Consider the following 27,187-nt stretch of genomic DNA (forward strand, 5'->3'; position numbering starts at 1 on the left):
TTCTCCATGGATTAGAAAACAATATTGTAAGGATGCCAGTTCAGTGATTGATCTTCTGATTAAACTCAGTTCTAAGTAAAATCGCAGCAGGTGATTTCTATGAAATTGATAAGCGGATTCTAAAATCTGTATGGAAATGCGAAGTGCCAAACAGCCAAGGCAATCTTTTTTTTTTTTTTAAAGATTTTATTTATTATTTATTTGATAGAGATCACAAGTAGGCAGAGAGAGAGGCAGAAGCAGGCTCCCTGCTGAGCAGAAAGCCCAATGCAGGGCTTGATCCCAGGACCCTGGGATCATGACCTGAGCCAAAGGCAGAGGCTTTAACCCACTGAGCCACCCAGGCACCCCTAGCCAAGGCAACCTTAAATAAGGACAAAAGTGAAGTCTCCATTCCCAGATGTGTTCCTTTAACTTTCAGCCTTTTTTGTTAAGATTTGTGCAGCAGTTTATTTTTTTAACAACTTTTTGTAGACATGTGTCCTACAAATAGCACATACCTGCATTTCGTTTCCTGACCTTTTCTGAAGGTTTCGTCTCTGTGCAATATTATACCGTTTGTATTTTTTATTCTAATTCCATCATCTTATTCTGATTTAATACCTCTTTGTTCCCCTTCACCTTAAGTTTTCTATTTTTAATGTCAGAATTGAGGAATGGCTATATATTCTCTGGTCCTTTGAAGTTATGCATCCTGGCTTTTAATTCCACAAATGGTCTCATATTGATGATTTTTTAAGTGGAACTTAATATTTTGGAACTGCATTTTTGACCACGAAGAAGATGGGCTTTATTTAAGTTTGACTGGCTTGGCTGCTTAGACTAGGGAATTGGTCTCTGACTCTCTTCGTCCTGAGAAGCAAGATGTTTAAGGGCATCTCCCTCTATAAGAAGGGGAGTCTAGGTTTGTCTGCGCGGCAGCCGGAGAGGACAGTGTTTAGGTCTCCCTCTTTGCCAGCTGCCCCTTCATTTCAATTTAGGGCTTCTGGGCCTTTCCTGGGCATGGTTCCCAGAAAATCCCTCTGCTGCTGCTGCCCTGATCAAGTTTCTGGGTCTGTTAATAATAGACAACAGTGGGGGAAGGGCCAGGATCATTATGGAAATAGGAACAACCAAACCACATGGACTGTTCCTGTACCAGCCCCCCACTCCAACCCTGTCTGTCTGCTCCCCCACCTAAATCTAAAGATCACCCTGCAGCGGGCATGTCAGCCACTCTTTGGAGCCATTCTAACCTTGTAAAGGTCTCCCAAGTGCCTGCCCCCCAAAATCAGAACGCATGATCTGAGGAGGATGGGTATGTTTATGAGAACACTGAAAAGGAATATTTAAGATCTGAACTCTCCCAGAAAATCCAGGAAGAATGAAAATTCCTCACCGAACCCCCAGAAGGGAAGGAAGTTTGGCAGCAATTAGGTGAGGCAAAGAGAGGCAAAGCATACATATAATCCCAGAGTGTAGAAGGCATGAGCAATGTGAGGGAGAAGCGTGGAAAACTAAGGACATGATGTTAGGGGAGGAGAAATGGGAGAGGAAGACGGGCTCTACTAAATAAAACATGAAGCCAGCGCCATTTAAATTTTGATGCCCCCTAATCTTTCTATTCCCCATGAATGGCCTCCCTCTTCAGCCTCCCCTCCCTGCATACTCTACTTCCTTTATCAAAACCTGCGCTCAGGCACCTGGCTGGCTCCGGCAAAAGAGCAGGGAACTCTTCATCCCGGGGTTGCAAGTTCAAGCACCATACTGGGTAGTGAGATTACTTAAGTAAGTAAATAAACCTAAAAAAAAAAATCACAAACAAAAAACTCTGCTCTCAGGAAAATATGGAAACTCAACCAGTGAATTGTGGAAAACCAATAAAACTTCTGAAAGTACCAGATGCAAAAATTGGAAACCCTCTTGTAAAATATAACACAGATACAGAACAATACGTAAAATGTATAGTTAGGGGTACCTGGCTGGCTCAGTTGGTGGAACGTGCGATTCTTGACCTCAGGGATGCAAGTTCGAGCCCCATGTTGGGTGAAGAGATGACTTTAAAAAAAAAAAAAACAACCTACTGGAGCACCTGTTGGCTCTGTTGGTTAGGCTGTCAATTCTTCTCCTTCTCCTCCTCCTCCTCCTCCTCCTCCTCCTCCTCCTCCTCCTCCTCCTCCTCCTTCTTCTTCTTCTTCTTCTTCTTCTTTTAGCTGTCAATTCTTATTCTCCTTCTCCTTCTTCTTCTTCTTCTTCTTCTTCTTCTTCTTCTTCTTCTTCTTCTTCTTCTTCTTCTTCTTCTAAGATTTTCATTCATTTATTTGATAGACAGACATCACAAGTAGGCAGAGAGGCAGGCAGAGAGAGGAGGAGGGGAAGCAGGCTCCCCGCTAAGCAGAAAGCCTGATTCAGGGCTCGATCCTAGAACCCTAGGATCATGACCTGAGCTGAAGGCACAGGCTTTAACTCACTGAGCCACCCAAGCACCCCTGGGCCACCAATTCTTTTTTTTTTTTTTTTTAAGATTTTATTTATTTATTTGACAGAGATCACAAGGAGGCAGAGAGGCAGGCAGAGAGAGAGAAAAGAGGAAGCAGGCTCCCCAATGAGTAGAGAGCCTGATGTGGGGCTCGAACCCAGGACCCTGGGATCATGACCTGAGCAGACCTGTCATGACCTGACAGAGGCTTTAACCCACTGAGCTACCGGGGCCATCAATTCTTGATTTCAGCCAGGATCATGATCTTAGGTTCATGAGATTGAGCCCTGCATTGGGCTCCACACTGAGCATGGTGTCTGCTTGAGTTTCTCTTTCCCTCTCCTTCTGCCCCTCCCCCTTCTCCTGTGCGCTAAGTAAACAAATAAAATCGTTTTAAAAGTTACTTTTAAGGGGCGCCTGGGTGGCTCAATAGGTTAAAGCCTCTGCCTTCGGCTCAGGTCATGATCCCAGGGTCCTGGGATCGAGCCCCGCATCAGGCTCTCTGCTCAGCAGGGAGCCTGCTTCCTCTTCTCTCCCTCTGCCTGCCTCTCTGCCTCCTTGTGATCTCTGTCAAATAAATAAATAAAATCTTAAAATAAAAAAAGTTACTTTTAAAAAAGAAAGGAAAATGTATAGCTGAATAAGTTACAAAGGGAAGACCCTCGTTAGCATCCGGGACTAGAAATTAGAACTTAGCCAGCTATTTCAGCAGCCAGCTATGTGCCCGATCCTATCACAACTCTCCCTCCTTCCAGAAGTAACCACAATCCTGACATTTATGGTAATCACTTAGGAGGATTTTATTTTAATGGGACTAAAGGTTTAGCTATAAATAATCACTAATGGTCAAATATTAGGCACTCAAAGGGTGTTTGGGGGAGCCCGGAGTGGTAGCCAGATCTCAGCACACTTAAAATCACATCATTTTGTACAGTTAGTTCCCTCTATGCCTAGATTAAAACACACCTCACTGGAAAGGAGGCACAGAAGTCCAAGTCCAGGGCTGTGCCCCGTGCGCTCAGCTGCCTGACTCCCATCTACTGGGCCAGAAAGCTCCATACCCCACAGTCTTTTCAAGGCAGAGCAAAAGTAGGTCCCAGCTCACAGTACTTGGGAGAGGGCCAGGGACTATTCGTCTCTGCTGCTGACATGTGAGCCCAGGACGTTGCCAAGACTTCCCTGGGTCTTGGTCTCAGTGTATAATACGGGGCCATAATGAAGCCTTTTATGATCCCCTATAGTCCTCTCCTAACTTGCTCCCCTGTCCTCAATCTTGGTTTCTGTTTCAGCCACCCGCTCGTTCACCTTGCAAGAAGCTCGTCACCTTTCTTTCCCCCTGGGTGTCTTTCCAATCTTGTGCCCCACTTTTTGCCCTTGATTCTTACAATACCACAGGTCCATGTCCTCTCTGCACACATCTTTATGAAGACATACACACGTCCTTGCACACTGGAGGTGCTGAACAAACGTTCCTAGAATGCATCCATGTAAAGAAAGACCGAATGAATTGTTTCGTGCATGAATGTATGTATTCCTTCAATATTTAGCAAATGCCCAAAGTCTACGGAGATACTAACCTGCCCCTCTACCCTCTAGGATTATTCTCCTCCCTTTCTCCTCAGGTGCCTCCTTCCCCATCCTATTTCTTTTTTCCTTCCCCTGTACCACAGAGCTAGACCGAGTTCTCTGCAAGGCAGGATGCGGAGACACAGAAGCCGGCCGGTGGAACAGACACCCTGGAGAGGAGCCAGATGAAATAAGGGCAAAGACAGCTGTGTGACACGGAGGGAGAACCCGTGCAGAATGAGCAGCAGTGATTCATGGAGCGCTGCAACTCAGACACTCCTCCGGCTTCACTCTGAGAGCTACTGCAGGATTGGGGTCAATGAGGGCTGGCATCAAGACGAAGGGCAGCCTGGCTTCTCCTCCCTTAATCCTTGTCTACCCACCCCTCCCCCAGTACTCCCTCCCATTGACCAGCGTCCTGGGCCTTTAAGAGTTGGAAGGGCTGGACTGAGGCGAGAGCTCTTACCTCTCCCCTCCCTTCTCCTTCCCTTTGGCTGCAAGTCCGCCAGTCACAGCAGCAAACTGCAGTAGAAAAGGGGAGGAAGCCAGCGAGCCAGCAAGGGAGGAGAAAGAGAGCCCAGCTGGGTTTCCTCGTCCCACAGGAGAGAGCATCGCACAGCTCACAGACACAGGACCGCTCTCCTGCCCACGGTAAGGGCCCCGGAGGCTCTGACCAGCCTCTGCTCCAAACTCTGCCCTGCCTGAGTCCCTAACTCTGTCTGCCACATGCTTATCCCCACCCTGATTAAATTGTACCCCAGACACCTTAGCCCTAACATGTCTGCAAGGCTCCCACGTTTTGGTTCTCTCTAGCCCTCTGATTTAGAGTTTCCTCCTGACTGTGGCAGTCACTCCTTACATGGGGACCTCTTAGCTACCGCTCACAAGCGAGCCCCATCCTAGTAAGGGAAGATAGAGATTGGAGTAAGGATAGATTCATTAACAGAATGTTGAGGATTCCCAAAGACCCAGGGAAGATGGTAGAGATTTCCTTAGAAAGAGCTGGGGTTTGAGCTCTGTACTTGTTCTTAGCCTGCTCCATGGGCTGGGACAGTTGGTTGGCATGGCCAAGGGCTGTGCTGGGAAAAGCACCTGCTTCTAGTCCTGATTTTGCCACGCTAACCAGCTATGTGACTTTGGACAGCAGCTTCCTGATCTGTGATAGGAATTTACGGTTTCCCAGACTTGCATGTGTCATAGGGGCTCTTTTTTTTTTTTTTTTAAAGATTTTATTTATTTATTTGAGAGACAGAGATCACAAGTAGGCAGAGAGGCAGGCGGAGGGGGGCGGCGGGGAAGAAGGCTCCCTACTAAGCAGAGAGCCTGTTGTGAGGTTCGATCCCAGGACCCTGTGATCATGACCTGAGTAGAACACAGAGGCTTTAACCCACTGAGACACCCAGGCACCCCAGGGGTTCTTTTTTAAAATAAATATTCCTGAGCTCCCTCCTGGCAAATTCTAATCCGGTAGATTTGGGGTGAGGCTAAGGAATCTCTATTTGACCTAGGATTTCAATATAGCCAGGAACTTCTGGATTTGATGAGTTATGAAAACAAGAGTCTTCAAGCTTTAACCTCCTGAAGGCTACCTATGACCGGAGCCATTCTGTCTTCTTTATATGGATGAGGTCACCCAATAATCCTGCTCAGAAGCAAGAGAGTAGACATAATGATTCTCTTCCTTCCTGCCCCTTCGGAGAACCCTGAGACACCCCGAATTTCACCATAATATCATTGGCACTATTGGCAACTCTGCCAAGGTCCATCTCTTACAGCCACCTGTAAGTTGAGGACCAGATCTTACTGAGCAGCCCCGGCCACTTCCCACCTTACTTTGTGTCTTTTCTCTCATGTGTATTATAGAGGTCATCATCTGTGTTCTTGAGGATCTCCACATTCGTGTCCAGGAGTGAACAGTTAAGACCCAGTCTCGTACTCTCAGTCCTCATCCTCTGTCCCTCACCTCTTGCTCTTGCTCCCACTCCCGGTCCTTTGTTCCTGCTCTCCGCACTGCACCTGCGTCACCATCCTCCCCATCCTACCTTCAGACACCGGAGGCAACACCAAGACCTAGAACACCTGGGTTCTAAGTCGCATTCTCTGGACAGTGTGTTCAGTCCGTCTCCTAGGATACGGGGGAAGGGAGGCTGAGGGCAGGGGTGTGCTCCTGTGGGCCCTTCTCCCTCCTGGATCTCGGGCTCAAAATCCCCACAGAGGACGAGAACCCGACCTATTGGGAATTAGAGGAGAAAGAAAAAGGAAGAGGTGAGGGAAGAAGGAGTGGGGAGAAGGATAAGGAGACGAGAGCACAGAGAGGCTGTCAAGTGAGCAAGTAGGGGGCAGATGGGATCAGAAGAGAAGAGTGAGCTGGGAGAAAGGAAAAGAAAGGCACCAGGATGGGAAAAGAAGAGAAATGGGAAGAGAGGAAAGAAAAGCTATCAAGTGGGACATGGTGGGGGCTGAGAATGACGGAGGCAGGGAGACAAAATTATCCATGTCCCTTGTTGGTTCTTAGCCCTGCTCTAACTGGCTTTCTAAGTTTTCCTTTGGAAAGAAAGGATTTTCCTCTTTTTTTTTTTTTTAGGTTTATTTATTTATTTTAGATAGAGCAGGAGGAGGGGCAAAGGAAGAGGGAGAGACAGGATATCAAACAGACTCTGTGCTGAACATGGAGCTTGATGTAGGGCTCAATCCCACAAGCATGAGATCATGACCTGAGCCGAAACCAAGAGTTGATCATGCAATGGACAGAGCCACCCAGGGGCCCCTAGAGAAAACCCTTTCTAAGGGCAGGGCCTTGCTGAGATCTCTGAGCTAGTCACAAGGAACCGTGGTTCTGGTCCCACTTCTACCACGTAATTCCTTCAATGGCTCTGGCACTTCAGCTAATCTTTCTAGCCCTTCTGTATAAAAAACGAAGTCCAGGTGGGGCGCCTGGGTGGCTCAGTGGGTTAAGCCGCTGCCTTCGGCTCAGGTCATGATCTCAGGGTCCTGGGATCGAGTCCCGCATCGGGCTCTCTGCTCAGCAGGGAGCCTGCTTCCTCCTCTCTCTCTCTCTCTGCCTGCCTTTCTGCCTACTTGTGATCTCTCTCTGTCAAATAAATAAATAAAATCTTTAAAAAAAAAAAAAAAAAAAAAAAAAAAAAAAAACGAAGTCCAGGTCTGACATTCTGTGGCTCCCTGAGTTGAAATTGGCCATCATATGGCCACAAGTCACCTGGATCTAGGTTTGAAATAGTGAGTCAGAAATGGGAGGAGGATTGGAAGAGCACGTGCCCAGTCCTGGGGTTGGAAGAGTTTGGCAAGGATAAAATAATTTTCCAAGGCTTGTTTGAGAGGAAATAGGCTCCAAAATAGGGGTGTCCTGGCACTGTGAACGGAGGCGTCCCATGTTTCAGGACACAATTGTGAGGTTCCTAGGTCCAGGTATAGGGGAAGGGAATTCTGTCTTCTCCCAGGGCCGAGATCCAGCCCATCCCACGGTCCCTATGCCCCAGATACGGGAGCTGAAATTCAAAGAGGAGATAAAGCAGGTTGTTGGCAAGAGGATTGGAAGAATCCCAGGCTTCCCCCTGCCTCTGGAGTCTGGGGACCTGAGACACTTAGGAGAGACCTATTAGTTCTGTCCTCATCCAGTTTTTGCAAGCTTTGGTCGCCAAACTACATCACCAGCCTGAAAAGGGGAGCTGCGTTTCTGCCTTTCATGAAGCACTCTGGGTCCCTTCATCTATCCAGAGGCTTCTTCTGGTCTCACCCAGGCTCACTATATTCAGCCTCAGCCAGCAAAACCTTGGCTTTTTGGAACTGTCGCAGGGTTCTGTCTCTCCTGAGGGCGCCTTGAGTTATCTTTCCCACTTAGGTACAGACTGGCTCCCAACATTCCTGTCTCACTTTGGGCACCTGTGTATTTGCTACTCCTTTGAAAGCCTTCTCTAGTTCCTCCAGTCAGGGGAACTGTAGTTTTAGTGACCTCTACTTTCTTCCTAAAGATTTAGCCACCCCTGGGTGACTTGATAGGCTCTTCCAGCTAAAGAGAGGCGGGGGAGCCCTGAGATGCTGTGTGACCCCAGACAAGTCACACCACATTTCTGGACTTCCCGCTTTTCATCTGTGAGACCCAGCGAGTGGAACCACACCGTGTTCTAAGAGAGCACCAACTGAATGATGACTTTAGAAATGCTTTTTGTGTTTTAGATGCTCACCATTGTCAAAATGTAAATTTATCCCTTAAAACACGCAGCATCTCTATTCGAGTGCTGTTCCTCTGCTTATGCAAAGCATAGAGCTTTATGTTTCTTGCGCTTTGCTTCGTCCAGAACGATTTGGTCAAGAGTTGATGATTTCCTAGAGGGCACAGCTCGAATCAATGTGGCTACATATCGAGCCTTCTGGCTCTTTTTTAAAGATTAATTAACTAATTAATTTATGAGTGAGAGAGAGAGAGAGAGTGCGCACAAGCTGGGGGAAGGCAGAGGGAGAGGGAGAAGCAGGCACCCCACTGAGCAAGGAGCCCAATGCAGGGGTTGATCCTAGGACTCCAGGATCATGACCCGAGGTGAAGGCAGACGTTTAACCAAGGGAACCACCCAGGTGTCCTCTCTTTTGCCCTTTTGAGAGCAGTTTGTTGTTACCTACTAGGGCGACTTAACCAGGTCCTAAATGAGCATGTATCTTAATGAGGGCTCTGTTCTTCAGGAGGCAGAGAAAACTTGAAACTGCATTTCTAAGACTATGTATCTTACCCGTCCATTAAGCTGTTGGGAACAATTGCTAGGCTAAGGCGTGTAAAGTGTGCCTTACTGTGGGAAGGCAAAAGAAGGTGGCTTGTGTAGCAAGTATGGCACAAGGGGTCAATTTCAAGGCAAAAGCAGGACTCTGCCTTGGCCCCTCTGGTGCCGGGGGTGGGAGGGTCTGCACAGGAACAGGGAGAGAGCTCCCAAGATACAGCAGCTGGGGTAAGCCCCGTGGAGAAGAGAAGGCTAGGATATAGAGAGGTTCCAGGTTCTAAAAGGGCGCAGCCAGCAAGATGGTGGTCCCTAATAATCGGGAGCTGAGGGGTGACTCGGGGGTTTTGGGCAGAAAGCCCTGCTACAACCCTCTGTGGAGATGACTATGGAAAAGAGCAGACTCTGTGGGATCAGACATTTGGCTTTAAATTCTGAATCCTTATGTGATCTGATGCAAGTTTTGTAGCCCCTCTAAGCCTCAAAGTCATCGGACTCAAACTAGATGTACAAAAGAGCTAAAGACTATGTGGATGGGGGCGCCTGGGTGGCTCAGTCGATTAAGCGTCTGCCTTCAGCTCAGGTCATGATCCCAGAGTCCTGGGATTGAGCCCTGCATCAGGCTCCCTGCTCAGTGGGGAGTCTGCTTCTCCCTCTCCCTCTGCTTTCCCCCTGCTTGTGTCCTCTCTCTCTCTCTCTGTCAAGTAAATAAATAAAATATTTTTTTAAAAAAAAGAATAGGTGGGTGAAGCTCCTGGCTCCTCATGGGCTGTCAGAATGCACAGGTTTCCTTCTCTTCCTCCTTTGATCTCTTATTCTAAGATCCCCAGTATGAACCCCGAACCCTTCGTTCTTCCTTACTCCTCCAGGTGACTCCGGCACCAGCTGGTGGAGCAGTGGGTGATGGCGTCTCTGATGCAAGGCCGTGAGTACCCCAGTGGGAGAGGAGGCTTTCAGGAGACCGCCCAGGGATGGGGAGGCGGGGAGGAGTCTGGACCCCTGGTCAAGAACGCCTCCTGGGCCCTCCACCCTTCCCGCCGGCTGCCCGGCCAGCCCCTTCTTCTCCTGGCCCAGGGCTGCCCATCAGTGAAGACTTGCTGCTGATGCAGAAAGGCACGCTGATGCGCAAGGTGAGGTCCAAAAGCTGGAAGAAGCTAAGATACTTCAGACTCCAGGATGACGGCATGACGGTCTGGCACGCCAGGCAGGCGGGAAGCACTGCCAAGCCCACCTGTGAGTCACGTGGATAGCTAGGCGCACGTGCGGTGGCGGGGTCCGGGGGGGGCTGGTGGGGACTGGACCCTAAAGAGTCCAGTGGCTTGAGAGCAGGGGAGGGACGAGGGTCCTATGCTGTGTCCTCATGCTGTCTCTTTTACATCTATCTCTGAGCCTGTAGAGTGGGAATTACAATAGTACTTGCCTCTTAAAGCTATTTATGAAAATTCAATCCATTATTGCACATAAAAGGCTTAGGAGGGTTCTGGCTCAGAATAAGGCTCAGTAAGTCCTAGGTTCTTTTTTGTTATCATTATAGTGAGAGCATGATCTCATGCATCAGACTGCCCAGATCAAAGCTCTGGCTCTGCCACTTTCTAGCTGAGTGGCTTTGGACAAGTTGCATTAAGCTTTGGTTTCCTCATCTGCAAAATGAGGACTGAACAGTTCCTGCCTAGAAGGTTACAAGGACTCGGCAAGTTAATGTACAAAGTGCCTAACATGTCACCTGAAGCCAGGATGCCTTTCACAAATTAGCTATTATGATGAATATCATTTTTTAAAGATTTTATTTATTTATTTGAGGGAGCACAAGTAGGGGAGCAGCAGGCAGAGGGAGAGGGAGAAGCAGACTCCCCTTGGAGCAGGGAGCCCAAGGTGGGGCTCGATCCCAGGACCCCGAGATCATGACCTGAGTTAAAGGAAGATGCTTAACTGGCTGAGTCACCCAGGCGCCCCTATGGTGAATAATTTTAAATATCATAAATGCAGCACAACCTTGTGTATCCTCTTGGCCAGATGCTTTATGCCCCCTCTAAAAATGTGATCACAGGACGCATTTGAGAGAGTCCACTTTAGAGACACAATCAAAGCTCACGAGCCCCAGCACCCCCCAGCTGAGGAAAGGGGGTAGGATAATTTCTCTGGCTCTTTCCTAGACATCCATCTGGAAAGAGGAGGCCCTCAAGCCTGGAATGGGGACATTGAACTTGGACATACCATGCTTTGGTGTAACTGCTTCTACCTTTAAGTGTGTTTCCATCCATCAGTTACAACAGGGGTCACCAGGTGGACTGGCCATAGATGGGACCATCCCTTATTTCAGACGGGGTGCTGAGGGGTTAAGTCATTTTGGTCTGTGTCACACTGCCAGCCAGTGTCCTGAAGCCAGGTCTTGCCGCTCCTAGCGCAGGCCCCTTGCCAGGCTGCCTCTGAACATGGCAGTGACTCACGGGGAATCCTGAATCCCAGAGATCTGCCTCTTTAGTGGTTTCATCCTGTGGAGGTTGGGGTTCCTCCGACCCTTCGCCCCTGCAATTTGGCAGACTCTTGTCCCCTGTGTCCCCTTGTTTCCTCCCTGGCAGTCTCGATTTCTGATGTGGAGAGCGTGCGGGAGGGCCAGGAGTCCGAGCTGCTGCGCAGCCTGGCGGAGGAGCTCCCCCTGGAGCAGGGCTTCACCATCGTCTTCCATGGCCGCCGCTCCAACCTGGACCTGGTGGCCAACAGCGCCGAGGAGGCCAAGATATGGATGCAGGGACTGCAGCTTCTGGTTGACTTTGTCACCGGCATGGACCAACAGGAGCGGCTGGACCAGTATCGGGAGGATGGAGTCAGAGTGGGGGGCTGGAGGTCACTGAAAGAGCCAGATGCCACAAGGCTAGAGACAGGCGGGGGTGTACTGCACTGGGCGGGGGGTGGCTAAGAGTCTGGATAGGGTGGGCAAGGGCACCTCAGGCCACTGTGAGGCAGAGGACATTGAAGGCATAATGGAGGCTTGGGATGCCAAAGGCATAACCAGGCAGAGGGTGGGCAGAAATCCGTCCTTTCAGGATGGTTGGAAGGGACGTGAGAGGCAAAGGACCCAACAAGGTGCTGATCTTGAGAGCTGAGCAGAAGATCCCAGTGGCATGAACTATGCCAGGACTAGGAGGCGGAACTTCATGGTGTTGACTCATTCAGGCTTCCTAGATTGTATTTACCTTCCATGCTAGGTCTTTCATTCATTTTTTTGTTCCTTTCTTCCTTCCTTCCTTCATTCACTGTCTATGAAGCAGAAGGTATCAGGCACTGTGCCAGGCTTTCGGGGTGAAAAGATGAATGAGACTCAGGTATTGTTTTAGTCAGTGGAGAAAAGGGATTTGTGTGAATCATCTAAGTACCCTGGAAGTGAACTTCCAGTGGACTGAAATTATTTGTGGGTATTCAAAGGAAGGAAAAACACTTAATTCTAGCTGAGAGAGTTCTGGGAAAACGTCAGGGAGGAAGTTGCAGGTAAGTTGAGCCTGGAAAAGGAGCAGAGCTTGAATAAAGAAAGGAGGGAAAAAGGCTCTCCTGCCTGAGGGAACGGCATGAGGAAATGCTCAGAGACATCAAAGGACAGGAGGGAGGACATTGAAGAGCAGGAGGGAGAGTCTGGCTTAAGTACGGGGAAAACAGAAGTGTGTTGAGGAAGGCTGTAGGGGGGCCAGCTGTGTGGGGGCTGTGGGGATGAAGACCTTCAATCTAGGTTTAAAAATTTGGGCTTCTTTCTGTAAGCAATAGGAAAAACCCTGCAGGCATCTGAGCCATGCAGGGACAAGATTATTCTGGAAGCTAATATGGAAAATGCACTGGCATGGAGGAGACACTTGTAGCAAAGCTAGGGGAGACGATGCCAGTGGATGAATAGGCACACACATCTGCATACACAAACACACACAGTGTTTTGGCCTTGACTCGCACCTGGATGGCTGAGTGACTGGTTCCAGCGTGGAGATAAGAACCAGGATGGCCGGATGAGTTTCCATGAAGTCCAGCGTTTGTTGCACCTGATGAACGTGAAAATGGACCAAGAATATGCCTTCCAGCTTTTCCAGGTAAGTCTTTTTTGGGGAACGATCTTCAGAAGCCAGCCAAGGCCATGTTCTCATGCAGCCCGATGTAGGTGAGCCTATCCAGCATCACTCTTTATTGAATCTCTCCTCTATGCCTTACCACTATGCCGAGTTCAATGGAGAGTGTAGGGCATGGTTCTTACCCTTCCGTCTTCTGAGAAAGATGATGCCTAGATTTATGAAGGGGGAACCACCATATGTTACTGTGTCAGATCTCAAGGACCCCTCTGTCCATGACAGAGGGGCCTAGTCACAATGGAAAAGTCCCACCGGAATGTGAATGAAATAGGAAGAGGGATCTTTAGACCTTTTAGGCACTTGCTGGGACATTTAACCCTTTCTAATTGAAATTTTTCTCTAGTAGCACATGGTAAGGCTGCCATTTTGTTTTTTACTTACCAAAGCGGCTTCTATGAACACAAAGTGTCAGGAGCCCTGGGAGAATTTTGTGGAAACATGTTTGTACCCACCTGTCAGCCAGATGGCCATACAATGTGCTCTTAAAAGGAATTTTCCACCATCCTCTAAACCCTCACTTGCAGGCAGCAGACACGTCCGAGTCTGGGACTCTGGAGGGAGAAGAGTTTGTAGAGTTCTATAAGGCGCTGACTAAGCGTACGGAGGTGCAAGAGCTGTTTGAAAACTTTTCGGCGGATGGGCAGAAACTGACCCTGCTGGAATTTGTGGATTTTCTCCAAGAGGAGCAGAAAGAAGGAGAGCGAGCTTCTGACCTTGCTCTGGAACTCATCGACCGCTATGAGCCCTCAGATAGTGGTAAGAGGGTTAGGGCGGAGGGGCACTGGACATGTGTGAGGAGGGGGACTTTAGAAAGGTCCAGAGATAAGCCACCTTCTGCCTAACTCAGGGAGTGCTGAGCCCCACCCCTACCTACCCCAGCCCCTGCACAAGCAGCTTCCCTCATTCAACCACTCCCAGGGAAGGAGACCAGCCGCTTCCTGCCCAGGTAAGACAGGAGTCTCCTCCATAACACTGTATCCTCAGAAGGAAGAACATTCCATAAGCTCCCTTTCCTCCATAATGCTCATGCTCCACTTTTAGAGTAAGTTTGTCCTTATGTTTACGTTTGCCCCCAGTGGAAAAGGAAGGTCCTTGGTCCTCTCCCTTTTCATCTTCATAAGCGCCTGATTCCTTTTCTTACATCTCCCTTCATGGTTTCTGTTTGCTGTTTCTTTAAATGCTGGCTCCCTGCCCTTTCTTGGGCTTTCTCCAAATTCTCCAAGTGGTTCTGGAGTGGCTAAGCCCCTGGGCCAGGAAGCTAGTCAGTCGGACTGAGGCGGATGAAGAGCAGGCCAGTCATCTAGCTTCAGCAAGCACAGCTCAAATAGGCCCTCTCTGTCTTCAGCACTTTCTCCTTGTTCCTTCAATAGACATCACCTTGCCCTCCATCCCCTTCAGAATGAGAGGAATTTACATTAATAATAAATGATTTACAAGGTACTTTCACATCACTTACTTCCTCTAGCCCTCACTATAACCTTGTAAATCGAAAGCATAATCCTTATTCAGCTTCTGCTAAATATCCCATTAATGTGCTAACATCTTTACATGTCTTTTCTCTTCTCATCCTTCCAAGGACGAGTTGAAGTCGCTTCTGTTATTAAGTCAGTTGTGCCAAAGAGGAAAACTCGGATTTAGAAAGGTCAAATGATTTGTTCAAAGCCAACAGCTAATGAGAGGAAGAATTGGGATTGAAACCCAGGTCACCTGACCCTTACCTAAGAGCTCTATTGAGCATGAGAATTAGAGATGAGACGGATGAGGGGTGCCTGGGTGGCTCAGTGGGTTAAGCATCTGCCTTCAGCTCAGGTCAAGATCTTGGGGTCCTGGGATCTGAGTCAGGCTCCCTGCTCAACAGGGAGTCTATTCATCCATCTCCCTCCACTCTTCCCCACTACCCTTGCGCTTGTGCACTCACTTGCATACACTCTCCCTCTCAAATAAATAAACAAAATCTTTTTAAAAAAATATTTCTCAGAGCACAAGGTAGGGGGAGCAGCAGGCAGAGAGAAAAGCAGGCTCCCCACGGAGCAGGGAGCCTGGTGCTGGGCTTGATCCCAGGACTGAGGGATCATGACCTGAGCCAAAAGCATACACTTAATGACTGAGCCACCTAGGTGCCCCAATATATAAAATCTTAGAAAGAGTTTGGGATGAGATGAATGCGAGCTGGACAATTGACCCACGTTTCCTAGGTCTCAACTGCCACTCCTTTCATTCATTCATTCATTCATTCACTCACTACTTCAGCTGATGCTTCTTGAGTCCCTGTCATGGGCCAGGACCTAGGCTCAGCCCCAGAGATACAGCAGAAGGTCCAACAAGAACGCCACCAAACAGAAAGGGTTGGAATCACTGATTCCAGATTCTATGTCTGTGCTCACGGAAGAAAGGGGGCCGTAAAGCAATCATTTCAGAAAAATAAATAGAAGAGGAATGCATAAAGGTTAAGAAATAAGATCTTCTCTCTCCAGCGCAGGACCCAGTAGACGTCAGTTACTTTTATTCTGCCGCGTGCCCCTCGGTGTGATGTCCCCACCCCTGCACTCAGCTGTCAGGTACTATAGTCTGGCTGCAGGGATGGTCTCCTCCAAGGGACCTGGGCTCAAGGCCCCACTGTGCTTCTTACTAACTGAGTTATCCTGGCCAAGCTGCTTAACCCCACAGAGGCTCGATTTTCTGTTTTATAAAACACTTGGTGACCAAATGAAATGACAGGCATGAAAGGCATCCGGCAATGGTGAGTTTACTCTCGCAAGTTAAGTCCTTACTGTTAAGAATGAAACTTCCTGCCTGACTTCCGGCCGTTCTCCACTATCTGTAGGCCTTGTCAAAGCTGGAGCGACGAAGCTGGGCATTGGGGTCGAGTTGTTCCACCTCCCAAGGGCCTCCCATGCTACCCCCGGCAGCAGTGTTCCCCTCAGTGAGATTGCGCAGTCCAGTGGGATGGGCATAGCTCAGACACCTGCCAGCCGGGGTTCGAATCCCAGTTCCTCCAGTTACTGGTTTTATTCCCTAACCTCCCTGGACAGATTCTATTCTATCTACCTCATCACGTTGGCGAGAGCATTCAGAGAGACGCTGCATGGGGTGTCCCGGGCACGGAGCAAGTGCTCGGTACCTGTCGTTATTGTTGGTATCATGGGTGAGGGCTATGGAAGGAGTGACAGGGCCCTGCCCTCAAAGGGCCTAACTCAGGCCCTTTGGGCATATTATAGTCCAGGGATATATCAGACAAACACTCTTCAAAACATCATACGGGAATTGATGCTAGGAAGAAACCCTCAGGTTGTAGCTGGCAGCGGCTACACAGCTCAGGGAATGAAACACAGGTACCTTGATTGCGTTGCTAAAATTCTTTGACTTTGTTGGTCTCAGGGCCTCAGTTTCCCCATATATAAAATTAGCCCTTTACACTGAATACTATGCTGTCCCTTACGCTAACCATGAGCTCCATGTGACTATTTTTTTTAAGTTTTTTAAAAAGATATTTATTTGTTTATTTATTTATTTGAGAGGGAGAGAGGACTTGAGTGCGGGCACTCACATGAGCAGTGGGAAGAGCAGAGGAGGTCGGGGAGAAACGAGCTGACTTCACGCTGAATGCAGAGCAGCCTGACATGGGGCTCAATCCCCCAAACCCAAGCTCATGACCTGAGCTGGGACCAAGATGGATGCTCAAGTGACTCAGCCATCCAAGCGCCCCTCTGTGTGACTATTTAAATTTAAATTAACAAGGTGCCGGGTGACTGTACGTGAAGCCTCCACTCTTGATTTTGGCTCAGGTCATGATCTTGGGGTTGTGAGAACGAGCCTCGTGTTGGGCTCTGTGCTCAGGACAGTCTGTGTGGGATTCTCTCTCTCCCTCTCCCTCTCCTCCTTCCCACCCCCGCTCTCGCACATATGCGCACACATGCGTGTTCTATCTAAAAATATGAATAAAATCTTAAATAAGATAAATGTAAATTATCTAAAATTGGGGCATCTGGCTGGCTCAGTCGGAAAAGCACACGACTCTTGATCTCAGGGTCATGAGTCTGAGCCCCATTTCAGGGGTAGAGATTACTTCAATGAATAAATAAGTAAAAACTTTCCAATATTTAATGAATTAATTAAAATCAAAATTTTAAATTCAGTTCTTCAGTCACACAGCCACATCTCAAGCACTCGATAGCCACACGTGTCTAAGGCTAGCGTACTGGACCGCACAGAAGAGAATGTCTCCATCATTGCAGAAAGTTCTATTTGGCTACCACTGAACTAGAATGGTCTTCATGATTCTCCACGTGGCTTTAACTCTCCCTGAGGGTGGGCACAGATGGTGACAGATGGTGGGTGGGGCACATTTGGCATCTGGAGACCGGGAGTGGACGCCATCTGAAAGGCAGGACCCGGGCACCTGGGTGGCTCAGTGGGTTAAGCCACTGCCTTCGGCTCAGGTCATGATCTCAGGGTCCTGGGATCGAGTCCCGCATCGGGCTCTCTGCTCAGCGGGGAGCCTGCTTCCTCCTCTCTCTCTCTCTGCCTGCCTCTCCGTCTACTTGTGATCTCTTTCTATCAAATAAATAAATAAAATCTTTAAAAAAAAAAAAAAAAAGAAAGGCAGGACCCTGGAGAGGGGTGAAGTGAGGGCTGCGCTTGAGGGGTGCTGGGATGCCCTTACTCAGAGGTTCTCATTGTAGCCTTCCCCTACTCTGCACCTCAGGCAAATTGCGACACGTGCTGAGCATGGACGGTTTCCTCAACTACCTCTGCTCGAAGGATGGAGATATCTTCAACCCAACCTGCCTCCCGGTTTACCAGGATATGACTCAACCCCTGAACCATTACTACATCAACTCCTCTCACAATACCTACCTCGTGGGGGACCAGCTTTATGGCCATAGCAGCGTCGAGGGATACATACGGTGTGTGGGGAGCAAGGGGGAAGGGTTCCTGCTCATGAGAAGGGGCCATCTGTGTTGTCAGTGGATAACAGGGATCAAAAAGATGTTGTGGAGGGTTTGGGGCTGAGGGTCCCTGGATTCCTGAGAGACTTGGAGGAGACGTTGAAGACTGACAGGAGGGTAGTACTGAAACTCTATGGGTAAATGGAGCTTCCTTCTCTTCATAGGCTGTGAAACTCTCTTGGAACTCAGAGGTCCTGACAGATTTATTTTGAACAAAGAAACTAAATGTTACATGGAAGGCAATAGAGCACAGAAGTTAGAAACATAGGTTCTGGAGTCAGACCATATGAAGTCAAATCCTAGCTGTCTCACTTGGTGCTCTTGTTCTAAGTATTTAACCTCTCTGGGCCTCAGTATCCCCATCTGTGAAATAGGGATGGTAACAATGCCTATTCTGTCTGAGTTGTTGTGAGGATTAAATGAGATAATCCATGTGCTAACAGCCAATAAGTGATCACTGCTTTTACAGTGATTAATCATGGTTTGGGTCAAAGAGTCAAGATAATCTTTGTAGTGGCACCAACTGATCTAGTAGCTTCAGGGTATAAAAGATGTGTGGAACATACTTTTTCTGCCCTAGGATGTCTAGTAGAGAAGATAAAGTATAAATTTACTGAGAGTTTGAGGGGGATCTGGCTGGCTCAGTTGGTACAGCATGCAACTCTTGATCTTGGGGGTCATGAGTTCAAGCTCCACATTGGCCATAGAGCTTACTTTTTTTTTTTTTTTTTTAATTTGACAGAGAGCGAGAGATCACAAGTAGGCAGAGAGGCAGGCAGAGAGAGAGGGGGAAGCAGGCTCCCCGCTGAGCAGAGAGCCTGAAGTGGGACTGGATCCCAGGACCCCAAGACCATGACTTGAGCTGAAGGCAGAGGCTTAACCCACTGAGCCACTCAGGTGCCTCCAAAGAGCTTACTTTATAAACAAACAAACAAATTACTGAGAGGTTGACTAAGTCAGGTGTTGCAGAATGCCATACAATCAGAACACCAGAAGCATCACAAGGCAGTACGTGATGCTGAAGGAAGATCGTGAGTTGGAGAGGATAGGGGGTAGAAGTAGCGTGAGCCATAGCAGTATCCCAGTGGACAGGGAAGGGTTCACAGAGATGCAGCTTGCAGGGGTCTTGGGGACTAAGTGCCAGTGAGCACTGTTCTCCCCAGAGTGGGGAGAAAGTCCCTAGACAGATGATACGACCTTGATCTCTCTGTGCCTGGGGGCTTGGGGTTCTTGCAGGGCCCTGAAGAGGGGGTGCCGCTGCGTGGAGGTGGATATATGGGATGGACCTAACGGGGAACCTATCGTTTACCATGGACACACGCTGACCTCCCGCATCCCTTTCAAAGATGTCGTGGCCACTGTGGCGCAGTACGCCTTCCAGGTAGAAGTCCCAGAATGGGCGTCCTGGAGAGGGAAGATGATCTGAGGGAAGAGTGGCTGCCTCTGAATCTGGAAAGGGTAGACGAGTGCCGGGGAGGCTGTGTCAAATGGCAGAGACGGACAAGAGACTTTAACTGGGAAGCATCAGACAAATATTGAGAGATTGTGAATAAGGGTTGGATGTGTCACTAGTAGTTAGTAGTCCTAGAGGTAATTGCTAGGGATCAGTGACTCTTCTAGTCACTGTCACCCTTATGCTTACAACTGACACAACACCCTACACACTGACAACTGTCATCCATCTCGGAGAGGGTGGATAAGGAAACAGAGGACGTGGTGGATAGGGCTGGGGGACAACAGGAGTCTGGAGATGAGAGTGTAACATGAACACATAATCAGAGGAATGGCCTAGCCTTCCCACTCTGAGCCTAAAAGCTCAAAGGTCCCAGAGGGACCTCGGAACAGCTGGTATAGGTCTGAGATTTGGGATCCCAACAGTGATTTTTAGATGTGGGGTGGTCCCCAGACCCAGCAAGACCTCCTTGATACCCAGAACAGGGTCAGAGGGGTTTGCCAATCAGGGTACTCTGAGTGAGTCACCAGGGGAGGTCTAGAGAGGAAGGGAGGTTCCATATTTTGAACCTCTGGCTCTAGCATTCTCTCCCTTCCCCATCAGACATCAGATTATCCAGTCATCTTGTCCCTGGAGAACCACTGCAGCTGGGAGCAGCAGCAGGTCATGGCGTACCATCTGACTGAGATCTTGGGGGAGCAGCTGCTGAGCACTACTTTGGATGGGCTGCTGCCCACTCAGCTCCCCTCGCCAGAGGTAGGCACCCTTGTCAGCCAGCCCAGGCTCTGCCGTGGCTTCCATACTCTCCCACCCTTGCCCCTCCATGCCCCTCCTGTTCCCTCCTTCTCAGCCCTCCGTGGACCATCTTACTCTTGAATATCCTTGGAAATGATTTTACTTCTCCAAAAGTCCAATTGAAGGCAGAATGGTTGATAGGTTTTCTAAATTTTAAATCAATTATTTTCTTATTTCCTTTTTCAGTGGAATTATCTTTTTTTTTTTTCCTGATGGCTCATAGGTGTATATATACTTGCACTTCTAAGAACGCTTGGGGTCATTTTCTATATCCCTTTTATATGTCACATACAATAGATACTATGAATGTCTTTTCATGTATAATTTTTTCCCTTTTAGTAGCTCTGTGGGATTCCATTTTCTGTTGTGAACCATTATTTATTTAACCAGTAAATAGTAAACATTCAGGTTATTGGTAATTTTTCACTTGTACATATAGCTTTGTCCATTTACAGCTGCCCTTCTTCTTCTTTTAAGAGTTCTTTATTTGAGGGACACCTGAGTGGCTCAGTGGTTAAGTGACTACCTTCGGCTCAGGTCATGATCCCAGGGTCCTGGGATTGAGTCCTGGATCAGGCTCCCTGCTCATTGGGAAGCCTGCTTCTCCCTCTCCCACTCCCCCTGCTTGTGTCCCCTCTCTTGCTGTGTCTCTTTCTGTCAAATAAATAAACTCTTTTAAAAAAGAGAGAGATCTATTCGAGAGAAAGAGAGAGCACAAGCATGCAAGGGGCGGGTGGGTAGGGGTAGAGGGAGAAAATCTGAGACGCCCTGGTGAGCATGTAGCCTGACACAGGGCTCGATCCCACAACCCTGAGATCATGACCTGAACCAAAATCAAGAGTCAGATGTTTAACCAACTGGGCCACCCAGGCGCCCCATTCACTCTTTCTCTGAGAAGGATTCCTAGAAGTACATTGCTGGGTTGAAGAGTACTGGTGCTGATATTTTGGTTATTACTGCCAAGCTGCCCTCTGGAAAAAAATACCAAGTTGCACTCTGACCAACAGTAAGAGAAGGACCACAAATAACTTCAGAAGTATGATGATTCACAGTGACAAACGTGGCAAAAAAAAAAAAAAAGGTCAAGTTAAAAAAAAAGTCTAGGGCACCTGGGTGGCTTAGTGGGTTGAGCCTCTGCCTTTGGCTCAGGTCATGGCCCGCATTGGGCTCTCTGCTCAGTGGGAGCCTGCTTTCCCCTCTCTTTCCACCCGCCTCTCTGTGTACTTGTGATCTTTCTGTCAAATAAATAAATAAAATCTTTTAAAAAAGAAAAAGAAAAAAGAAAAGTCTAGGGGTTCCTGGGTGGCTCAGTGGGTTAAGCCTCTGCCTTCGGCTCAGGTCCTGATCTCGGGATCCTAGGGTCAAACCCCACATCGGGCTCTCTGCTCAGCAGGGAGCTTGCTTCCCCCTCTCTCTGCCTGCCTCTCTGCCCTCTTGTGATCTCTCTGTCAAATAGACAAATAAAATATTTCAAAAAATAAGATAAAAAAGAAGAGTCTATATTTTCTTCTTTTGAATTAATAGATATGATTTACCCACTTTTATTGGGGTTTATACTCTTTACCAGTATATAACAAGTTTTTAAATGTTAAAGACATTGGTGCTTTGGGAAAATTCTGTTTTGCAGCCTTTGCTTTTGGATCATAGCATCTTCTGCCATATGGAGGATTTTAAGGTTTATGTAGTCAAATTGGCCAGTCTTTTGTATGTCTTCTGAGTTATGGATGATAACAGGAGATGTCCTATTTCTTTTCTTTTCTCTTCTTTCGTTCTTTCCTTTTTTTTTCTTTTTCTTTTCTTTTTTTTTTTTTTGAGAGAGAGAGTGGGGATTGGAGTGGCAGAGGGAGAGGGAGAGAATCTCAAGCAGACTCCTCGGCAAGCACGGACCCCAACACAGCGCTATGTCAGGACCCTGAGATCATGACCTGAGCTGAAACCAAGAGTCGAACACTTAACCAACTGAGCCACCCAGGCGCCCCTCATCTCCTGTTTCTAAAGGCTTTCCTACTTTAAGATTATTCAAAAAGATTCTGCATTTTCTTCTAATACTCTTATGTCCTTTATATTTACATGTAAATTTTGAATATGGGCAGAATCTCTATGTGTCATATGTGAGGTATTTTTTATTTTGTGTTTTCCAGTTGGATAGAGATGTGACGAGTTGGCTTAATGACAGGAACCCCTACTGTATGTATCAGGCAGCCACCCCGTGGGGACTCTAGCCCACTCACGTCTTCTGCCTTTGAGATGGTCCCGTGAGAGCACTGGGAGCCGCAGGGCCCCCCAGGAGGGTCCCAGAGCAGACAGGGAAACAAGCGCCTTCATTTCTATCTCCAGGAGCTTCGGAGGAAGATCCTGGTGAAGGGGAAGAAGTTAAGGACACTTGAGGAGGATCTTGAGGAAGAGGAAGAGGAGGAAGAGCTAGAGTGTGAGCTGGAGACGGAGCAGGAAGCCGACACAGAGCTGGAGGCCCATCTGGAGTCTGTGTCCCAGGAGTTGAGCCCGCGCAGTAAGGACAAAAAGAAGGAGAAGGTGCGCCAGGAGGGTGGTCTTTCTGCTCTGGCATTTGGTCAGTCTGTATTGTAGATGGCGTTCCTGTGTGGAGAGACCAGTGAGCCAGGCAGGGTGTTGGGCCAAGGAGCAAAACGCCCCTTGCGCCCAGTGAAAGAAGTATAAGGGGGCACGTGTGGCATCACCATTTACTATCGTATGGAGAGAGATGGCAGTGGCTTTCCAACTTCTTTGGGCCACGGAATGGTTTATGACTGAACTCTTACATGGGAGCTCTGTATACAAAAGGGATCCAAGCGGAGCCATTCCAGCTGAAGCACCCATTTGGTCTCTCCTGAGTCCCCCATTGACTCTTGAGACATCTTTGTACTTCTCCGTCTCTTTAAAGGCCAGTTTGAAAACCACTGGTGTGTGCGTGCATGCGCATATGCGCATGTGTGTTTGTGAGAGAGAGAGAGAGATTGTGTACCCGCACTATTGTACTAGGGGCGTAGGGCTTACTCAAGTGACTGCTGTAACCGCATCTGAAATGGGCTTAGAGAAGGTTTCTTGGAAAAGGTGAGTCTGAGAAGGGGCCAGAAGTAGCCAAAAAAAAAAAAAAGAGCAGAAAGAGTTGGGGAAGGGGAAGGCTCTGAGAAGGCTGTGCCCAAGTGGCCCAGCTCCCTGTGGGGAAGGGGTGCCATTGGTGGGACAGCCAAGATCCTGGTTAGAAGTCTGCCTTTCTCGTTCTCATGCTTTTCCTTGACTTAGCTAACTTCTAGCTTATCCTGTCCTCTCTGGGGCTGTGGGGTCTAGCCTGCTACCATGTCCAGGGAAGGAAATGGGAATTTAAGAGAAAAATGTAGAGATATTATTCTGGGACCCTCACATCCTTCCAGTGTGACTTCCCCGGCCATTTGCATACCTTGACATAACTGTCTGGGTTCATGAGCATTTTGACCAAAATACACTATTAATGGTTTTTTAAAAGGCGAGAGGTAAGGAGGACACCTCTCTACTTCAAAATAATCATCGAAAACCTGTTACCCAGAAAGTAACAGTAAAGCAGACCCTTTAAGCCCAGAGGCTGAAACCGATCCCATCAGGTTTCAAAGGACTGCCTTTATTCCCATTCCCATCCCCAGGTTGTGATGTGTCCGCTGTTTTGTCCGCCTATCTGTTGTGAGGTTATGGTTCAGGCTCCTATTTCCAAGGCTGGGTCCCTTCTCTTTTCCAAGCAGGTGAGGCAGGAGGAATGCAAAGGGGAGGCAGTGGGCAGAGGCGTAGGTTGGATGGGGTAATTCAGATCCTGGCCATCGCTCTTTTCCTCTCGGCTCGTGGAAGGTTCAATTCCATTTTCCTCTCTGTTTTCTCCTCTTCCAGAAATCCAAACCCATCTTGTGTCCATCCCTCTCTGCCCTGGTTGTCTACTTGAAGTCTGTCTCATTCCACAGCTTCACTCATTCAAGGGAGCACTACCGCTTCTATGAGACCTCCTCTTTCTCTGAAGCCAAGGCCAGAAGCCTCATCAAGGAGGCCGGTCAGGACCAAAAGGGAGAGAGCCAGGGAGGGAATTGGGATGGGTAGGGTCAGGCTGCTGGGCAGGAGGACGAGTCCCAAGAAAGAGGACCAAGGGCCTAAGTAGGGATGAGGGAGCTAAGCGACTCCTCAGAGCACGCACTGGGACAGGAGCTCTGAGCAGCAGGGTCAAGGCTCTAGCGGGAGGAGAGATGTTCAGGAGATGCTGGGGAGGAAAGCGAAGTGGGTAGGCAGTGTACCTGAGGCCAGGGAAGTGGAGAGATCCCCCCATCGCCATCTACCTACTATACCCTCTATGCAGGCAACGAGTTTGTGCAACACAATGCCTGGCAGCTAAGCCGTGTGTACCCCAGCGGCCTGAGGACAGATTCGTCCAACTACAACCCCCAGGAACTCTGGAACGCTGGCTGCCAGATGGGTGAGGGGGCAGCAGCAACAGGGGGGAGGTTACATGCCCCAGGGGCCGGCCAGGAGGGTGAGGGAATGCTTAAAGGGTGCTCGACTGAGAGAGATGCCATCTATGGAGGGTGTTCCCAGCAGGCCTTCCTATACCCAATCCATCTCCTTCATTCCTTGAGAGAAGGGCCAGAGGGCTCCTGAGACGTATGTTTTCCTCCCTTTCTCCCGGGACCCACAGTGGCCATGAACGTGCAGACTGCGGGGCTGGAGATGGACATCTGTGACGGGTTCTTCCGCCAGAACGGTGGCTGTGGCTACGTGCTGAAGCCTGACTTCCTGCGTGATGCCCAGAGCTCCTTCCACCCTGAGCGGCCCATCAGCCCTTTCAAGGCCCAGACCCTCCTAATCCAGGTATTGCGGTGAGCGAAACCATGGGAAAAAACCTGGGGGGGGGGCAGGATGGAAGCAGGGGGTCGAGGCAGTGGGGCCTGGTAGGGACGCAGCGGGTGAAGAATGCCTCAGGAGAGGCAGGCGAGCCGGTGAATGGTGGGGATTTGGGAACCAGCTGCCTAGGTTCGAACCTGGTCACTACTCGTGTAACTCCGGGCAAGTTCCTGAACCCCAGGCTCCTTCCCTGCAAAGTGGGAGGAATGCTAGTCCCCCTCACAGGGTTGCTGTGACAGGTAATCTAAAAGTACCCAGGGCAATGCCTGGGGCTGCGTCCAGGCCCGAAAGGGTTTGCTGAACCTACCTTCTTTCAAACCTTGTTCAATTTCTACTCTGGTGGATTTTAAATCACACATAGGTTACTAGAGGAGCATATATTACTCCAAGCCAGAGGCTAGAGTGCCCCTCCCCTGGCCCTCCCCACCACCCTTGGGGGTGCACCCCTCCCCCCCACCCCCGGCAGTGTAAGAGCGAGCTGGAGTGGGGCTGAGCTGAACAGGAACCAGTGAGTTTCCAGAGTCCTGCTTGCAGATCATCAGCGGGCAGCAACTCCCTAAGGAGGACACGAGTAAAGAGAGGTCCATCGTGGATCCACTGGTGAGAGTGGAGATCTTTGGCGTCCGCCCAGACAAAAGCCGGCAAGAGACCAGCTACGTAGAGAACAACGGTGAGACTGGGCTGGGCGGTGCTGAGCTGTGCTGGGCAGGGGTGAGGGGGGTGGTGGTGGGAGTTAGGTGGGAGGAACATGGCTGTTTCCCTACCGCACTGTCCGCACTGGTGACCTGGACAAATTGCTCATCCGCTCTGGGCCGCAATCCCCTCACCTGTGAAATGCTGATCGTGGGGAAAATTGCGAGACCACAAGGGGACACGCCTAAAGCAAAGAACCAGCAAGGTCACTTCCTTCACTCCCTCTCTCCTCTGCCCTGCCCCAGGGTTTAATCCATACTGGGGGCAGACGCTGAGCTTCCAGGTCCTGGTGCCCCAGCTGGCCCTGCTGCGTTTTGTAGTCGAGGACTACAACCGGAAATCCCGGAATGACTTTATCGGGCAGTACACGGTGCCTTGGAGCTGCATGCAGCAAGGTGGGCCGGTCCTCCCATCCCCCCACCACTGCCGCCACCCTGGCCCCAGCCGCCTTTTAACACCCTCCTCCCCACTCTGCAGGCTACCGCCATGTACACCTGCTCTCCAAGGATGGCATCAGCCTCCACCCGGCTTCCATCTTCGTGCATATCAGCATCCGGGAAGGGCCGGAGGGGGATGAATCCTAAGGTGGGCCCTTCTTGGGAAGGGTGGGTGCACTGGCTTGAGGTAGTAAGAAAAACCTGGAAGGACTCTCCCGAAAGCAAAGAGAGGTGGTGAAAACCATTGTTTTGGACTGTGCATTCCTAAGCACAAAAATTACCTCACTCTTCCTAACAAGCACACCTGGGGCCTGATTTTTCACTCTCTTCCCTTTCTTCGTTTCTCCACGTCTGTGGTATCCTTTCTGTCCCCTTCCTTCACATACTCTCTACTGGACTTCCTTCTTTCCTCTTGCCATAGGTTCAATCCCCTGCCCAGATCTAGGACTAATCTCTCTCATCGGCCCTGGCCCAAAGGCTGGCTGCAGCTGGACAGCCCGAGTGGGGCCTGGACCAGAGGGACACAAAGAGGCATTACCCCCTCCACCCGAACTGCCTCAAAGCCCAGAGCCAAGGGAAAGAGAAATCGAGCCTCAAGGCTCCCCAGGCAAAGGCTGGGGGAGGATGGCAGACCCCCAAGACCATACGACGACTTGTGAGAGAACACCGCACAGCCCCGAGTCCCCACTGGACTGCTCTCCCCTCTCCCCACCTGTGATAATAGAGCTTTTCTACCCAGTTCGGCTTGAGTATGGTCTGTTGCTGGGCAAGAAGAGGAGGCATGAAGCTTGGGAGACACTTGGGGAGACCGTTGGGGCAGGGAAGGAGTGGAAAAATAAGTGTCCAGCCCCACCCCCCACCGCACGTGCTACATAGAAGGGTACAGAGGAAGTATGGCCTCCAAGGACGAAAGGAGGAGACAAAGGGTTACATGATCCATACCCTCCCAAGAGTTTGCCTGGAACAGTCCCAGTTTATGCCTACCGCCCCACTATACTTATTAAAAGTACCTCTGTCATTTCCCCAGTGTGTCACAGTTTCAATGACTGAGCATACGGTCACTGTGAGGAACTCACGGAATTCTGGATTACAGAGTCTCACCGGCCCCCTTCCCTCAAGTCCTGCGCCTTTCCC

General features: G+C 49.4%; 1 protein-coding gene across 2 annotated transcripts; it reads left to right on the forward strand.

The window, feature by feature from the left end:
* Nucleotides 1-3,153: 3,153 nt before the first annotated feature.
* PLCD4 (phospholipase C delta 4) lies at nt 3,154-27,075 on the forward strand. Of its 2 annotated transcripts, XM_045078747.1 has the most exons (16): nt 3,158-4,675; nt 9,618-9,673; nt 9,823-9,981; nt 11,328-11,556; nt 12,689-12,818; nt 13,379-13,610; nt 17,560-17,761; nt 19,040-19,184; nt 19,860-20,012; nt 22,389-22,583; nt 23,925-24,081; nt 24,382-24,498; nt 24,718-24,890; nt 25,458-25,593; nt 25,862-26,011; nt 26,094-27,075. In XM_045078747.1, the coding sequence occupies exons 2-16, from the start codon at nt 9,652-9,654 to the stop codon at nt 26,198-26,200; spliced, it is 2,307 nt and encodes a 768-aa protein (XP_044934682.1). In that variant the 5' UTR covers nt 3,158-4,675; nt 9,618-9,651; the 3' UTR covers nt 26,201-27,075. The 2 variants fall into 2 exon arrangements, with proteins under 2 accessions (XP_044934681.1, XP_044934682.1); XM_045078746.1 differs by lacking the exon at nt 26,094-27,075 and having other exon boundaries at nt 3,154-4,675; nt 25,458-25,984.
* Nucleotides 27,076-27,187: the final 112 nt, after the last annotated feature.

This window comes from Mustela putorius, unplaced genomic scaffold (genome assembly GCF_011764305.1).
Source record: "Mustela putorius furo isolate JIRA1106 unplaced genomic scaffold, ASM1176430v1.1 tig00000275_pilon_pilon_pilon, whole genome shotgun sequence".
Classification (NCBI taxonomy): Eukaryota; Metazoa; Chordata; class Mammalia; order Carnivora; family Mustelidae; genus Mustela; species Mustela putorius.